The 17,501-nt window shown below is 48.2% G+C and overlaps 1 protein-coding gene across 4 annotated transcripts; it reads left to right on the forward strand.

Annotated features, from left to right (window-relative positions):
* Nucleotides 1-8: 8 nt before the first annotated feature.
* On the forward strand, nucleotides 9-15,882 carry LOC134448900 (zinc finger protein 687b-like). 4 transcript variants are annotated; one of them, XM_063198596.1, is made up of 12 exons: nucleotides 9-1,049; nucleotides 1,474-4,215; nucleotides 4,792-4,963; nucleotides 5,290-5,467; nucleotides 7,130-7,211; nucleotides 7,841-8,025; nucleotides 8,477-8,653; nucleotides 9,038-9,200; nucleotides 9,614-9,889; nucleotides 12,045-12,160; nucleotides 12,885-12,996; nucleotides 15,216-15,882. In XM_063198596.1, exons 2-12 carry the CDS (start codon nucleotides 1,495-1,497, stop codon nucleotides 15,867-15,869), a joined length of 4,836 nt encoding a protein of 1,611 aa, XP_063054666.1. In that variant the 5' UTR covers nucleotides 9-1,049; nucleotides 1,474-1,494; the 3' UTR covers nucleotides 15,870-15,882. The 4 variants fall into 4 exon arrangements, with proteins under 4 accessions (XP_063054666.1, XP_063054665.1, XP_063054667.1 ...); XM_063198595.1 differs by having other exon boundaries at nucleotides 9-674; XM_063198597.1 differs by having other exon boundaries at nucleotides 9-563.
* Nucleotides 15,883-17,501: the final 1,619 nt, after the last annotated feature.

A 17,501-nucleotide genomic window follows, 5' to 3' on the forward strand; every position in this document is an offset into this window, starting at 1 on the left:
TCTTCAAATTAGTAAAAAAAAAAAAAAATTGTGGGGGAAAAAAATTATGCAGCTGTGGCATACAGCCTTGAAAACTGTTTCAGGGAGGTGGTGGGTCAGGGCCACAGCCACACAATCTATCAAAACATTAGCAGAATTCCAAAAATGTGTTGTACACAAGAATTACAAGGTGTTTAGTTTACTATGGAATTCAAGCTGTGCACATCAACAACACTGAACATGGCTTACAATTTGATGTTTTACACAGGTGGGTAAACTGTCCGGAGTTAAATACACGTTTTATTATTATTGTTGGTGTCTACACATTGTCGCATACATGTCAGGTCACCAGAATACACACACAAATAGTTTTTTTTCTGCGTTGGTTGTCCCCTCATGTGACAGTGGGGATTAGACTAGACGATTGCTCAATGCACAGCCTCAGCCCATTCTCCACAGTCAACGTCGAGGGCACGAACTGCAACTTGTTCGCTAACCAGCGCATGGCCAAACTGACCCATCCTCGATGACGCGACGACGCAAATGAGCTCTCTTCTGCAAGGGTAGTCGGGAATACAGTACAGGTAAACACGGAGGAAATACTTTTGCATTACACTTCCTACAACAGCAAGCGCTGCAGATAGTCTAACGTCTGCGCAAGTACATGACGGACAAAAGTAGTGTTGGAGCATATGGTGAGCCTTTTCTGCGCAAAGTTTCCAAGATATTCTGCTGAGCTATCGCTATTAGCTGGGCGCTATAGAACTACTGCCATGGCCTGAAGGTAGTTGGCTATGCTAAGCGCGCTATGCTGCTTTCGTAGATACTTTGGCAGACGCATCTGTCGTCTATCAACCATTTCCCCAAATCCGTAAGGCTACGTGTGAGTCGCACAGTGAGCCGTTGGTAATGGCGATAAAGCATGGCATCCTGGGTGAACTGTTAATCCCAGCGAAAGTGTCGTTTACGTAAATAAAATAGATTTAGCTCATCAACAGCCCTGCAAGGAAGGACGTCGAGAATACGGAAGAAGCTGACACGCTAACTTTAGCTGCAACCACAGACCTAAGGTAAACTGGCTACAACAACATGCACGTAGCATTTTAGTCCCGAGCTAGCTTACTCCCCGACAGAGGAAGCAACAGTTACATTTGTATTCTCAGAATAAATCATCCATCATTGCAGAACTGTAGAAAATAGGCATAGTTTGCCGACACAAAATGTGCAATTAGCTTCCTGCTTGTCATGTTGAAGCGACAATCTCGTGCTGTGCCCTCTACCGTGAAGTTTCCTCTGTCAAGTCAAGTTCTTGTGATGTGGGTCCCAGTGTAGGCGTTCAAACAACTGTCTTTCTTTAAAGAAAAGCTGTTCTATGTATGACTCATCATCTCTACTTTGTCTTGTACTGTGTAGTAACTTGGTGGCACATTAATAATCAAAGTAAGTAACCACACTTCTGAACATGTGGATGTCTCCACCCCCACTGTTTTGCAGACACAAGTCCTTGATTCGGGAATGGGGGATATGAAGACCCCAGATTTCGATGACTTGCTGGCCGCCTTCGACATCCCTGACATCGACGCTAAAGAGGCCATCCAGTCCGCCCCCGAGGACGCGGAGGGCCATCACGGCAACTCAGGTGGTGGCAGTGGGGGGGTGGGGAAGGCTGGTGGTGGTGGAGCACCTCACAGACCCCCCAGCTCACCGGAGCCCCAGCATCACCAGACACCCCACGGTACCTCGCTGTCATCCCAGCAGGGCGGCGAGCCTCCATCAGTTAGCGTGATAGTGAAAAACAAGGTGCGGCCAAATGCGTTAGACACGGAAGAGGTAGACGGGGGCAGAGACGGTAGCAGTAGTGAAGTGGGTTCGCAGGAAGGGGGTGGTAGCAGCAGCACTCTCCCCACTCCCAGACACCCCCTCCGCATGCAGGCCGGGCTGGGCTGTGCGCCGGAGCCCCTTGTTCACAACGGCTTCGAGGGCTGCGTAGCTGCAGAGGGCAGCAACCTCTCTCTCAGCCCCAGCAGCCAGGCCCAGGGTCACTCCAATGGGCAGCTGTGGTCCTCGCCTGCCTCCCCTAAAGCAGCCAGCGAGGGAACCCCCTCTGCCAGCAGCACTGCCGGTGGTGGTGGCGGTGGCTTCGGCAGATCCAAGCCTGGTCTGGGGTCCATCGCTGACTCCTTGGCCAAGGGCAGGAAGCCTGGTGCATCCCAGCCACAGAAGGAGGCGGACCAACAAGGGGACACGCGCGGTGGTGGTGGTGTACCAGACAGATCATCTGCTGCTGCTGCTGCTGGTGGTGGTGGTGGTGGTGGTGGTAGCGTTTCTGGGCCCAGCTCTAGTGAGGGTCTGTCTTCATCTTCCTCCTCATCCTCCTTCTCCTCTCTCACGTCCACAGCATCTGCAGGGAGTGTGTCGACGTTCTTCTCCACTCCGGCCACTCTACCACTGCACTCCAAACCAGCGAGCCCCCCCCCTCCTTCTTCTTCTTCTCCTCCTCCTCATCCTCCACCTCCTCCTTTGTCCTCGTCTTCCTCCACTCCTCTCGTTGGTCCACTCCTGCCCTCCTCCACGTTGGCAGAGAGCAACAGCCTCTCCTCACCACCTGTCTCACCCTCCCGGGTACAGCCAGGTGCAGGTGCAGGGTCGTTGTCTCGGCAACAGCAAAAACAACAAGCAATTATGTCGCATGACGATGAAGAGGAGTCTGAGTCTGAGTCCGAGCCGGATCTGTCCAGCCCTCCCCTGGTTATCCAGGAGAGTCCCGACTCCCTCATGTGCTCCCCGCCCAACTTCCCCTGTCGCAAGCGCACCACCTCCTCTTCCTCCGGCCTGTTCACGTCCCCCTCCCCCACTTCCGCTTCCGCCTCCGTCACCTCCACCCCCGTCACCCCGGTTGCCGCAGCAACCCTGCCTCCTGTTGCTGCCGACAACAGCATCAGCACCAGCCCAACTCGGGCTCCATCATTATCGTCGTCGTGGTTACAGACCCCTAAGGCTGCTACTACTGCACCTTCCACCGCCGGCGTCGTAGAGGACAAGCACCCGGAGCATGTGATCGAGGAGAGGGACTCGCCCGAGAGCCCGGAGCCCGAACCACCTGCCTCCTCGCTGGGCAAGCGGCCCGCCGAGGCCACCATGCCCACTCTGACACCCAGAGGCTCCAGCTCCGGCCCTGCGGACACCACCTCCGTCTCCCAGCCTGACCCAGCTGTGGGGGATGAGGACGGCGAGACACGGGGAGTGGAGGAGGAGGAAGAGGAAGAGGAAGAGGAGGAGGATACAGACATGGAAACGGAAGAGGGTGTGAAGCTAGAGGAAGAAGAGGAGGGAGAGGAGGAAGAAGAGGAGTGTGAGCAGATGATGGAGGTGGATGAGCAGGCCTCCGTCACAACCTCGAATGATGAAGGCTCCATGTCTCCCTCCATGATCAAGGTCCGCATCAAGACTGTCAAGACCCCCACCGGCAGCATCACCCGGACCGTCACTAGGGTGCCACCAAACGGGACCGCCGCCGTCACCGCAGCTGAGGATCCCAGAACCACATCACTGGGAGCTCAGAAGGTGATCCGGCCCAAACGGCCTGGCGTGCCACTTCCGGGTCATAACCAGACTCAGAACCAGAGGTCAAAGGGCGCAGTGTTGCCCGTGACGACACTGCAGGACGCCAGCACGGCCATGCTCCTCGCCGCCAGCAAGGCTCAAAACAAAATGGCCGCCGTCACTACCGCCAAGCTGTCCCCCTCGGCGGCCGGCATGACCAAAGCCACCGTGCTTGCTACTGTGACATCGCCATCGCCCTCCTCCTCACCCATGTCCTCTCTGTCCACGTCCGCTGCACGTTCTGTATCCCAGAAGGCCGTGAACGTGAACGGCAGCGTGCTGGCCTCCTCCGTGGCCTCCCTCGCCACGACGACAAACACTGTTGCCACCGCCAACAAGCCGGCCTCCATCGTCAACAGCAGCGGTGCAGTCATCTCGCGTACCCAGTCCAGCCTGGTGGAGGCTTTCAACAAGATCCTCAACAGCAAGAACCTGCTGCCCAGCTACAAGCCCGACCTGGCCTCCTCCTCCACCTCCTCCTCCTCCTCCTCCTCCTCCTGCCCACCCGTGCCACCCCCTGAGTGGGGGTTGTCCATGCCCAACGGTGGCTACCGCTGCCAGGAGTGTGGAGACAGCTTCGCCCTGGAGCGCAGCCTGGCGCGCCACTTAGACCGACGTTCACTACACATTGAGGTATGCCACTCTGCTCTTTATTTTAATGGTTCACTATTACAGTGGATCTACCACATTAGATACAGTGTAATAACCAGTGTAACAATATTTAATACCACGTAATACCATGAACCAACCCTAACCCTAACCCTAGATGTAAGTACAAAATTGGTACATGGTGTTACGCTTTCTCAGCCCTTAGGCTGACATCAAGTGTAGTTCAGGGGCCTATACTACAAAGCTGGTTCAGGAGTACACCAGGTTAAGTTAAGAGGTAAATCATCTAATAGAAGAGCCTGGAGTCCTCATTTTCATAACTTAACCTGGTTTATCTCTGAACCAGCTTCTTAGTATAGGCCCCGGTTCTTCTCAGTTCAGGGTAATTTGATATGTTCCCTCTACACTGGGACCACTGCTATGAGTTTAATAGTATTGACTTTTTTTTTGAAAATTGAAATTGAAAGAGGGACTTGCTCCATCCACTCCATACATTGATATGGACCGACTGACAACACCAGAAATCAGAAATGGTGTGCCCTCTGTTCCCTCGATTTCCCTGGAGATTAATGACATCTCTCTACTGTACTGTAATTCCAGGTGACGTGTAACCACTGTGCCAAGCGGCTGGCCTTCTTCAACAAGTGCAGCCTCCTTCTCCACGCGCGGGAGCACAAGGAGAGAGGGCTCGTCATGCAGTGCTCTCACCTCGTCATGCGGCCCATCAGCCTGGAACAGATGATAACAGGACAACAGGACACCACGCCCATAGGTAAGGGTGTGTGCGTGCGTGTGTGCGTGCGTGCGTCTGTTAAACTGGGCCTGGGCAGCTGTGTGTTGAGCGTGTGAGTGCGAGGGGCAAATACATTGATATGGAGCACATTAGTAGTATCCTGGTAGCATGGATGTGTTCATAATACAATACAACACCCCTCTTTCTCCTTTCTCCTCTCTCTCTCTCTCTCTCTCTCTCTCTCTCTCTCTCTCTCTCTCTCTCTCTCTCTCTCTCTCTCTCTCTCTCTCTGATTGCCTTTCTTATCATTTCTTGTCTCTCTTTCCCCCCTTCTCTCTTTGTCTCTCCCCCCTCCACCTTTCCAGGTATGCTGACCACGTCGGTCAGGTCTCCCACTGTCGCTCATGGGGCCTCCAGTCCAGCTAAGGAGGAGAACCCCCCCACCTCCACCTCCACCTCCACCCCTACTGCCTCTCCAGGACCCCAGGCCCTTCTGCCCCTGCCCTGCAAGAAGGCAGAGCCACTGCAGTACAACAACAACAGGTCAGTACACACACCAAACTCCCCCCACACTATGCTACAGGTAAATGAACTCCTGTATGGTCGCTAAATAAACTCTAACCTCTGCACTACAGGTAAATAAATTAGCATATCAAGCTCTCATACGGTACACTACTGGTATTGTAAACTAAGTAAATGCACTAAACTAACCATTTGATCTAAGAATATTCTTGCCTTTAAATAGAAGCAATTGATGAAACGACTGTGATTTGTCACACTAAAGAGTGGCTAGTGAGACTAAAATTGAGTTTGTAGCAACATGCCAAAATGCCTATGCAATGCAAAAACTAAAGGCACATCAACAGATCAATAGTGAATTAGTTAGGCGTGCTGTGTAGACCACCTTGCTCTTTGTGGGTTAGTCATGCTATATGGGCCATCACTGTTGGGGCAGTGAAGTCCTTTCTGTGTGGCTCTCTGTTAGGCTGTTTGGTCTTGGCCCAGTAGTGTTAGCCTAGCCTCTGCAGCTGTAGTGATACAGTCAAGGCACGATTCGGTTCATGTCAAAATTTTTGACATATGGTTTGATACAAAATAATAATGATGATGATTTGATGCACTATCACGTCATATCATGTGGTTCTTTTCTGGACTGAAAGGCAACAAGACTTTGAAAGGACATACGTGTATCACAATACAGTATAGTGACTCTGTGCATCGCGATTTCTCGCTTCAATACAATACCTACTAGCCACGATAGACCACATCAGTGACATGCGTTTGACCTAGGTGGGATCTGTGTAGTAGGATGAGTACTGGTACAGTATGGGGATTATCTGAACTCATTTGAACTTTAACTGAACTCATTTCAACTAGCAGATGAGGCAGTAGGGTTATCTAAGGTCGTTGGGTTATCTAGGGCTGCACGTATGCAGTTGGACTTCTTATAGCCCTGAAAATGCTGTGCGTTGGGGTCGGGATAGTATGGTGTTACCCTGACAACCACCTCAGCACAGGTATTGCACAGTAATTCAAGAGTTTCGTTGCAAAATGGTGTATCCACCGTTTTTTACTTTTGCATTTTCTTATTGGACATGACTGTTCAGAAGTCCTATCATCTATTTGTGAACTATTGCCATTCAAATATTGTGAGACCATACTTTTTCAACATATATAAAATGCATTTTGCAATGGAATGCCAAATACAAAAATGTCCATTTCCCAAAATGGATATACACCATTTTCAATAAAACTCCTCAGTTATACCTTGGCTTTGAAATAGTCCTGTGTACAAGATGTCTTTTGTGCTAACATAATGCACAATGTGCTATATACTGTATGTGTGCAAACCAAACGTATAATGTGTGAATTGAGGCTGCACTTATTGAAGAAGGCCAGCCGCTTGGCACAGTGGTTACACGTCACCTGGAATTACAGTACAGTAGAGATTGGGGGTGTAAATCACAGCCTCCATGACGATACGATACGGTATCGATTTCTTACAGCAGGGATTTGATTACTTTTGGTACTTAAGAATTCCCTATGATACAATATGGGGAATTCATGTGTATTCTGTGGACCATCAGAGTAAGTGTGTGTGTGTGTGTGTGTGTGTGTGTGTGTGTGTGTGTGTGTGTGTGTGTGTGTGTGTGTGTGTGTGTGTGTGTGTGTGTGTGTGTGTGTGTGTGTGTGTGTGTGTGGCAGGTGTCCGGAGTGCAAGAGTCAGTTCAACGGGAAAGCGGAGCTGATGGCCCACTTCCAGGAGCTCAAACCTGTAGCCAACACTGTGAGTCCTGTGCAGTGGTGTGTGCGTGTGCGTGTGCGCGCGTGTGTCCGTGAGTCCATGTCTGTTTGTGTATCTCTGTTTTTTTGTTTGTGTATGTGTGTCGCGTGTGTGCGTCCGTGTCCTTCATTTGTGTATCTCTTTTTGTTTTTGTGTGTGTGTGTGTGCGCATTCATGTCTGTCATATTTGTGCATCTTTGTAGTTTCTTGTCTTGACAATGTCACGTGTCATTAATATGCATCCATTTTCTTTTGCAGTTGTGTGCTTGGCTCGTTTTTAGCAGAAGAGAGATCTGCCCTGTGCCTCATTGATACAATTTTAGAATAAAATACACTGAATTGTGTGCACTTCATCATGCTGTTTATCCGGATCATGTCACCTGTCTGTCTGCCTGTGTGTGTGCGTGCATGTGTGTGTCTGTGTGTCTGGCTATTATGTCATGCTTCTTATGATCATTTATGTTCATTATCGTGTCTATGCGTAATGTATGGTTGTTTTGTTTGTGTGTGTGTGCGCGCGCATGTGTGTGTGTACGTATGTTTGTTTGTTTGTTTGTGTGCGTGCTCGTGTGCGTGTGTGTGCACATGCGTGTGCGTGTGTGTGCGCATGCGTGTGTGTGCTCGTCCTGCAGTCCTGTACCCAGTGCACCCCCCCAATGCTGCTGCCCAACCCCTGCAGCTGGTCTGCCCATCAGCGGATTCATCGCCACCGCGCCCCCCACGTCTGCCCTGAGTGCGGCGGGGTGGCACGCCAGCCCAGCTTCCACACACACCTGCAGGACGCATGCCTGCACTACACGCGACGCATCGGATACAGGTAGGATAGAGCTGTACCTGTGTTAATACGCACACCTCTGCAAAGATAAATTAATATTATTTGCAATTTTGTGTTTATGCCACTCGCATGCATTGTCTGAGATTTTCATATATTTAGGCACATTTCTGAGTTTATGTTTGCAATTCCCACTCTTTGCTCAGGAATGATCACACGCGCACTACTTTTCTTTACTTTTTTGGTGTGATCAATACATGTAAGCTTTTGGATTTTATTTTATTTATTTATTTATTTTTATTATTTTACTTTCGACCGTCATCTATTGGTTTAAATTTCACCTGTCTCTCTTTATACGTCATCACCTTCAAAAAGATTTGAAAATGACTGCGAGATGGAACGAGAAGTGATCAGAAGAAAACTATGTTTTTGTGAACAAACTTGCAACAATAAAGTATTAAAGAGTGCCATGATGTCACGATAAATCTTCCCGCAGGTGTTTCAGTTGCCAGGTGGTGTTTGGCGGTCTGAACTCGGTCAAGTCCCACATCCAGTCGGCCCACTGCGAGGTGTTCCACAAGTGCCCCTCCTGCCCCATGGCCTTCAAGTCCGCCCCCAGCGCACAGGGACACATCTCCTCCCAGCACCCCACGCTCCACAATGCACAGGCCAAGTACGACAATGCCCCGACCTCTGCATGTGTGTGCTTGTGTGTGAGCGTGAGCGTGCGTGCGTGTGTATCTTAAGTCAAAATTCTTGTCAAAGTTCTTTATTTTCCACTTGCGTGCAAAATAGTAGTCCAGACACGTAGGAACTTTTTGTGCAGGCCCTCTGAGTCAATACATTATAACAAAGACAAAGGACATTAAAAAGTCCCTTGCTCGCCACCACACAGGCCAAGTACTGCTCTCTCTGACATCTTGCGTGCGCGTGTGTCCGTATGGGACAGAAGAAGCACGTTGCTGCACTACAATGTGCATGCATGTCTGTGTTTTATGTGACACTCATCTCTGCTACATGTTTATTGTCGTTATTTATCTCTGTCTCTGATTTCCAGAATGATCTACAAATGTGTGATGTGCGAGACAGTCTTTACCCAGAAGGCCTTGCTGTACGTGCACTTTGACACCCACCTGACCAATCAGAAGGTGCAAGTGTTCAAGTGTCCCGACTGCCCTAAAATCTATGCCCAGAGGTCCTCCATGATGGAGCACATGAAGGTAACCTGAGCCTGGCTTTATTTATCTATCTAAGAAGCATATACATTGTTTGTACATTAATTACCAATTACCTAAAGAAAACGTCTGCGGGTGGTGTAGGGGTGGTGGGGTAAGGCGTTGTTTTGGCTTTATTAACACATTACATTACACTGAGCTGACACTTTTTATCCAAAGTGACTCTTTGTGTATAGGGTATTGGTTTAGAATCCTTGTAGCAGTTTGGGCTTAGGTGCCTTGCTCAAGGGCAGAGATGGGGGAGTAGGATGATTTGAACCCGCAACTCTGTGATCCAAAGGCAATCTCCGTAACCAGTAGGTCACGGCTGCCCACATGTCTAAGAAGCATATACAGTTCATTGTGTGTACATTACCTGCATGTCTTTTCATCTGTGCTATTCCACTTCCTGTCTGCAGACTGCCCACAGGAAACAGGAAGTGGGTGTGGCCTCCCCGGCTTCCTCCTCCTCCGCGGCGAAGGGCAGGGCCGGGCTGCGGATAGAGAGCTCCGACGGGGAGGAGTGGGGACGCGGGGACGAGGAGGACGCAGAAGAGGAGCAGGATGGAGGGAGGAAGAGTGAGACTGGCGGAGGAGAGCAGAGCTCCACCCCCAGTTGGAGCTGTACCCACTGCCACAGCCACTACACAGACAAGGAGGAGTACATCTCCCACATGGCAAAGGAGCACGACACGGTCAGCACTGTTCCCCATCATTATTCATCATAAAACATTATTCCTGTAGTTTCATACAACTCATTTCCTGTAGTTTTATAGAGTAAGGAGGAGTACATCACCCACATGGCACAGAAGCACGACATGGTCAGCACTGCCCCCTTATCATTATTCATCATAAATCAATGCAGCCATTTTTTTCTCTCGTATATTTTGTCGCAAGATATTAATATTTCATTTGAAACTAGTAATAAAAAAATAACTAATTTTGACCTTTTTTTGCACCTCTAGATTTTTATATACTGGGTCAACAGTATTTATGAGCCTAAATCCATATACATTAGCTAAATGCTAGCCAGTACAGGTGCAAATCTTCTGCCCTGGGGGAAACACTAAACACCCACAGAACTTGACAATACCTCTGCAGAAAATAACCCAACATAGTTCTTAACAGGAAATTTCTGTTCATGACTAGAAATTGAATTTTAAAAAAGTCATCACTTGCCCGCAGTCACCATCTATGTGGAACTGCTCGTTTTTGATGGAACAATGGGAGTGGACCTTTTTCGTGTACAGTATACTTTCTCTGTAGTTTCACAGACAAAAGGCCCACCTGCCGTGTGCGTGTGTGTGTAGCTCTTGAAGTTCCTGTGTAGTCTGTGTGAGAGCCAGTGTTAAATTTGACAGGAATTTTTTATTTAGTTTAAGTTTTAGTCTCTTGACGAAAATGTAATTTCAGTTTTAGTCACAATTTAGTCATCTAAATCATTTTTATTTTAGTCTAGTTTTAGTTGACTAAAATTAATACAATTTTAGTTGACGAAATCTGAAATAATTTTAGTCAACTGAAATATTACATTAATTTCGTCTTGTCTACACTTCTCTATAAAATTGTCAAACTAAAATACCATTTGGGGGAATCAATGATTAAAATAACATATTGTAATCATAAAGTAGCCTATTGTCAAAAACTGCCAGAGCTCATCCAATGTGTAAAAAAAATCATGGCCGCGACACTCGATGTCGATATTTTAGAATGACCTCGGGTGAAAACGGGACTGCGCGTTATGAAAAAATACTTGTGGGTATGAAGAGCATCGCGGGGTACAGTAGCCAGGTTACTGTATGCAAGCGTTACACTGTCACCTGTTGGAAGACGCGTCTCTCTCTCTCTCTCTCTCTCTCTCTCTCTCTCTCTCTCTCGTGCGCGTATTGCAAGTTGTTGCATATTATTTGCTTGATGCAAAGTTGTGATGGCATACACGCTCTCGTTGACATGGTTGTGTGCATGGTTGCATGGATTCGCAAGACGTTATTGCAATAACACAGTGAAAGCGTCGAAGGGCCGTTCACTTCCTATCTCAGTGTCCTTGACTGAAACAAGTTGCAAAACTCCTTCGAATCCTTTGCGATCGGCACTACAGTGATTCTTATCAAAAGGCTTGTGCCTACGCATAGACATAGACCCTTAAAATACAAACATTAGCGAACATTGAAAAAAGATCAGACAACGGCCGTCGGGTAGCATGCTCATGAAAGCGACAGGGAGTGGAGAAGTTGCGCAAAAATGTATCGTAAGATGTTTGCTACTCTGCGACAGCACCACCACTATTTCATGACTGCATAAACTTCTTCGTCATGGATAAATGGGCAACAATACTTTTTTCCAGCCAGGATTGCACTGAAAAGTAGGCTACTGCTATTAAAAAGGGTCACGGGTGTGCAGCGCCGACGCCTGCGTGTGTGTGTGTGTGAGAGGGAGGGGAGGAGAGACGCGGAGCAGCTGAGATGAGGGTCGCGACTTGCGAAATAGCAGGCAATTATTTTTCAATGTTTCAGTGACATATTAACAAAAATGCTTCCTATTGGTTTTCGTCTCCAGTGGTATTGTAGTCACATTTTGATTTTTTTGACGAAAATATAGATCAATATCGTTATATTTTTTGTACAAACGCATGCTGTTTTTTTCGTCATCGTTTTATTGTCGTCAGGGGGAAAACAATCGTTAACGATAATTATGACGAAAATATTTCGTCACGAAATTAACACTGGTGAGAGCTCCTTCTCATGTGTGTGTGTGTCTGTGTCTGTGTGTGTGTGTAGGTTCTGAAGTCTGTCTCCTTGTAGCCTGTGAGGGCTCCTTGTCATTTGTCATTGCGTTTGTGTGTGTGTGTAGGTCCTAAAGAAGTTCCCGTGTAGTGTGTGTGAAGGCTCCTTCTCCTCCTCGTCCAGCCTGAGACGCCACATCCGCCTCAAGCACAAGGACCACGCGCAGCGTCTCCTCCGCGGCCAGTGAGCACCGCTTTTTATCTCAACACACTCCTTTACACACACACACACACACACACACACCTTTTTATCTCAACACACTCCTTTACACACACACACACACACCTTTTTATCTCAACACACTCCTTTACACACACACACACACACACACACACACCTTTTTATCTCAACACACTCCTTCTCACACACACACACACACACACACACACACACACACCTTTTTATCTCAACACACTCCTTTACACACACACACACACATTAATTTCCTCTGGGATCAATTAAGTATTGCTACTCTACAAGCACACACTTGTAAACACGCAACGGGCAGACTACTCATCTGGTCCGTTGTGTAATGGGTTCTCATTCATCCACGTCATGCTAGTCAAAAAGAGTTCAGTGTTAAGCAGCTGGTCTTCAGTTTGGAACTCACAATGGGCATAAGCAATGGATCAAAGACCTCAATTGCTCCTAAAGTCAAGCCATTATCCTGTGTGTCTGTGCGTGTGTGTGCGCGCCTGCGTGTGTATGTATGTGCGTGTGTGAACAGATTTTGAGGGTATATCGAGCAGTCCCTCAGCAGTCTGTATTGACACGTGTGTGTGTGTGTGTGTGTGTGTGTGTGTGTGTGTGTGTGTGTGTGTGTGTGTGTGTGTGTGTGTGTGTGTGTGTGTGTGTGTGTGTGTGTGTGTGTGTGTGTGTGTGTGTGTGTGTGTGTGTGTGTGTGTAGGTTGTGTGTGGACAGTAAGCGCTCCTTCGGCAGTCGCCTGAGCCTGGAGAGACACATGCAGACACAGCATGGACCAGGAGCCCAGTTGCCAGGGAGACCAGTGGACCGACCGGTCTGACTCCACCCCTTTTCACTCCTCTGGCCTATCACACGCTGCCAGCTCACTTGACCAACAGCACTAGTACTAGTCTATTGGCCCTATTTGTAACTAATCTAAACATAGCGGGACATAGCTCCTCTTCCTGTCTGTCTGTCTGGGTGGATTCCAATATGCAGACTTCCGTCCTCCCTTGCTCACTTGCCTGATTGTGACCTCATGATAACGTCACTGACGACAGAAAATTAATTCAATATCTTGCAAAAGCACAATTCTAATGTCATTTCCTCATTTGCAATCGGAATGGTGAACGAAGTCCTCCAAAATTTGTTGTTCCTAGGCTGATAGCGGGGAAACTTTATTGTTTTCTCCACGGAGGCGGGGCGTCAGCAAAACGCGAGGCCACAAGCACAAGTGGAGGACGGGAGTCCACATATTGGAATGCACCCACTGTCTCTCTGCCGCTCACACCATTAGTCGCTACTTTTCTGCTCGTTCCTCTGGTCGTTTCCCCCGGACTTTGAGATTCGAGAGTCAACGTCATCGATTACCTGTCGATAACGATTTCCATTCACCATCTTGCAAATCGTAATTCACAAGGTACTCCCACATTTGCTATCAGGACTTGGAACAGAGTGAAAGAACGCGAAAAGTCCGTTCTGAGCTGCTCGAAAGCAGGTAAACGTTATTGTGGCCCCCACAACAGAAGGGGGCGACACCGAGGCAAGAGACTGGAGGCCCGGAGGAAACGAATTGAGAGGCAACCACTATGTCCAGTTTGAGGCCTTATGCCAAAGCTTTTCATTGGAGAGAAAAATACCCCAGGCTGGTTCATTCCCGGGATCCATTTCACGCCAGGTGAACGCCCCTTTAGGAGACCTTCAGTGGGGAGACCTTTTGGAGTCTTGAGGTTGATAATAAATGGAGTTCCCTTGACGATGTAGATGGTGGTAGCATACATCCTATGCAAGTAGTCACCAAATGCCACAAAAAGAGAAGAAGGAGGAGGGGACAACGCCCCCTTAGTACACCGAATTTGAGCATACTCCTTTGCATTGGGTGGGCGGAGTTTGGGATATCATTCTCTCCTATGAAAATCTTTGCTTATGTGCTAAGGAGTGCGAATTTGTTGGATACATTCATGTTTTCACTTTCCAATCACAGTCCCGTGTGGGAGATACCTCCACATCCACACAGAAAATTCACACTTCAAACCCCTTAATTTGATGGCTTTTTTTTTTTTTTTTTAAAGGTTCACACACTCCTTTTGATTTTTTTTCTTCTTTAAGTTCTTTCTTTATTTTTATTAATTCATTGGCATGATGACGTTTCGACTTTGCAGTCTTCCTCAGATTCACCAAATCACCAATCAATCAAAAATTCAAAGGAGAGTGTGAACCTTGTTTCAAATAAAAGTCTTTTTTGTTCAGCACCAGGGATTGTGCCCAAACAAAGCCACAAGGGACATCCAAAGACTATACCATGCAATTCCATGACCAACTGGCGGTCGGCCATGGTAAGCTAGACCAAGGGGACATCCATAGAGGTAGAAAATAACACTAGAGAGGACCCCGCCCCCCTTTTTACGGCAATCTGTAGCGGCCATTATCTGTAGGTAGATCAGAGAAATGGAAATTAACGGAGAACGAGGCTCACCTCTGTCAAAAATGACTTAATCATGTGAAAATGTCCATCAACACACTATACAAGGACAATAGTTGAAGTGTTTTGCTAACTATGTTCATAAAAGATATTATTTGATTTTTAAATGTATTTTATCGACTCATATGATTTAAGTAGATATTTAGCCTGACATTTCAAATCTGGTCATTGATTAATGTCTTACTTCATATTCAAACAGTTTTAGTCATTTTTTTGACAGGGGTGGGCATGTTCTCCATTGACTTGCATTGCCTAAAGGTACCTACACTACCTACGGAAGTTGGGAAGCTCCATCTGCCATTTCCCAGTGCTGTCGCAAATTGCTGTGTCCTCTCTAGTGTTATTTTCTACCTCTATGGGGACATCCCTACCAATGCACTCCTAAGCCCATAGAGCCTCAAATGGGACACTGCTTGTATGTATAGGCTAGCTGAAGCACATTTGAACTATTGAATGTCAAATATTAACCCCTCTCTCTCTCTCTCTCTCTCTCTCTCTCTCTCTCTCTCTCTCTCTCTCTCTCTCTCTCTCTCTCTCTCTCTCTCTCTCTCTCTCTCCTTATCGCTCAGTAGAAGCGCGGCTCTGAAGCAGCCGACTGCTCCAGCCAGCAGGACGTCACTATGAGCTCCGTCGTGGGCGGAGGAGCCTCTGTGGATCAGGACTCCGATTGGTCCAGACCAGCAGGGGGCGGCGGCGGCAGGGGAGGAAATGCCGGCACCGCGTCATTGGCTGTGAAGCAGGAAGCAGCAGCAGAGGCGGTGGTGGGCTTGCGGTGCGCGCTGTGCGGCTTCTCTGCAGAGGAGCAGGCTGTGTTCCTGGAGCATATCGCGGGTCACCGTGCGGAGGGGGCGGACGAGGCCCTGCAGTGCCAGCAGTGTGGAGCCTGCTTCGCCTCCGCCACCTCCCTCACGCGCCACCAGTTCATCAGCCACCGCGTACGCAACACACACACCCAACGCAAACACACACGGCACGCAGCACGGGAGGGAGCTGGGGACGGCACTATTGCAGGAGGGGGAGGGGAGCAGGGTGTGGGGTTGGGGGGGGGTGCAGGGCTGGGGTCACCGGGGTCCCCGTCACAGCCGGGCGAGGACGGAGAGAGGGGTACGGGAGCTTTGGTGTGTAAGGTGTGCGGCAGGCGCTTCGACAAGGCCTCGGACCTCAACACGCACTTCAGGACTCACGGCATGGCCTTCATCACGGCTCGCAAGACCGACAAGCCCTAAGGGGAACAGCACCACCGCCACAGCAGAGGGCGATGTCTCAATCGCCACTTACTGACAACCCCTTCCTCGTTGGTGCCCAGCACAGGACTCACTCACCCACTCACTCACTCATTTGCCAATGTCAAGTGTTCTAGCCTTGGTAGTGCATGAAACGCTTAGTGGATACTCTTTGGTGAACTCACTTGGCGTTTCACGCACTACCAAGGCTAGAACACTTGACATTGGGAAATGGTGACAGTTCACAGTAACCATAGAGATGGAACACAAGACTAGAGAAGATAGAAGTATGAGAGGGATCACTCCCATGGGCTCCTGTTGTACCGTTAAAAACCAGTAATATAAGCAGACTGGAATATGACTTGAGAAGCGCTCCTGAAGTCTGTGAGCGCATTTACATGCAACAAATATACCGATTTAAAACAGAATGGTGACAATATTCCATTTGCACACAAGTCATGTCAACTGTTCATTCATTCTGTATGTGGCCGTGTTTTGGCCATCTTCCAGTTGCAGAATGCTGTTCCAACACATGTAAACAGAATATTCCGAAACCTGTTTTAAGCCGAGTACGGACAATATTCTGTGTGAAACTGGAATAGTCTATGCATGTAATTGCGCTTTGTGTTGCTTGTTTCTCTGTGAAAGGATAGGGGTGCGTTTTTCCAGTAGCGATCCTACACTGATTGGTGCCCCGGTCTCCAAGGCCGCCCCTGCGTTTCTCCATATTGCATATTTCCAATTGGCAACCAATTAGGTTGCAGCTGTAACGGTTTCGAGAAACGGGGTCCAGCAGACTGCCATCATGAAAAGGCGTGCTGTTAACAACTAAGGTGCCGTTTCCACGTAGCTGGATATTTTTATATGTGGATATTTTTTTCTCCTGCTTGTATTGGTTTTGCATTGGTTTTGGCCTTCCGTTTCCACGTAGCAGATATTTAAAAATCCAGGTGCAGGAGAAAAAAATATCCTGTTTAGGGGTCTGAAACGCATTTGTTACAATGGAGGATTTTTTTTATCCACATGTTGCGTTTCCACGTAGCAGGAGAAAAAATACCCTGCTAAAAAAATATCCTGCTACGTGGAAACAGCACCTAAGACAAAAGACTAGGTGGACAGTCCACTTGCCTTCACTGCTCAAAATAAACCCCGATGCACTCCTGGAATAGGGGACCCTTTTGCTATCAACAGGAGTGGAGTGAAGCGGACTGGCAATGTACTGTGATGCCTGCACTAATCAACGTGTGTTTCTAGTTTGTTGTGTTGTTTTTTCCACTGTTTAACCCTCAGTTCCTGTTAAATCAAACAGGCACCTGTGATTCGGGCACCTGCACATTGTTGACCTAGGTTTCAAGGCCTTGTTGGATTTGGTTTTGATCCTCGTAATGAATTCATTCACTCACCTCTTCCACTTCTTTAACGCCACGCCAGTTTGGCAAATGGCTCTGTTTTTGACTTGTTCACCTTCATGTCCTCTCTCATTAAATTGTTTTTGTTGACTGTTAAGGTTCTTATGGAAATGCATCAGGTGTGCATCAATAGGTGAGGAGCCATGCCTTAGCCAAATTTGTCATGAGCTTGCGATCAGAGAAGGACCCCAGAGCTGTCCCTGCTGTCTTTTTTTGAAGAATTTCA

The sequence above is a fragment of the Engraulis encrasicolus genome, chromosome 5, assembly GCF_034702125.1.
Source record: "Engraulis encrasicolus isolate BLACKSEA-1 chromosome 5, IST_EnEncr_1.0, whole genome shotgun sequence".
Lineage (NCBI taxonomy): Eukaryota > Metazoa > Chordata > Actinopteri > Clupeiformes > Engraulidae > Engraulis > Engraulis encrasicolus.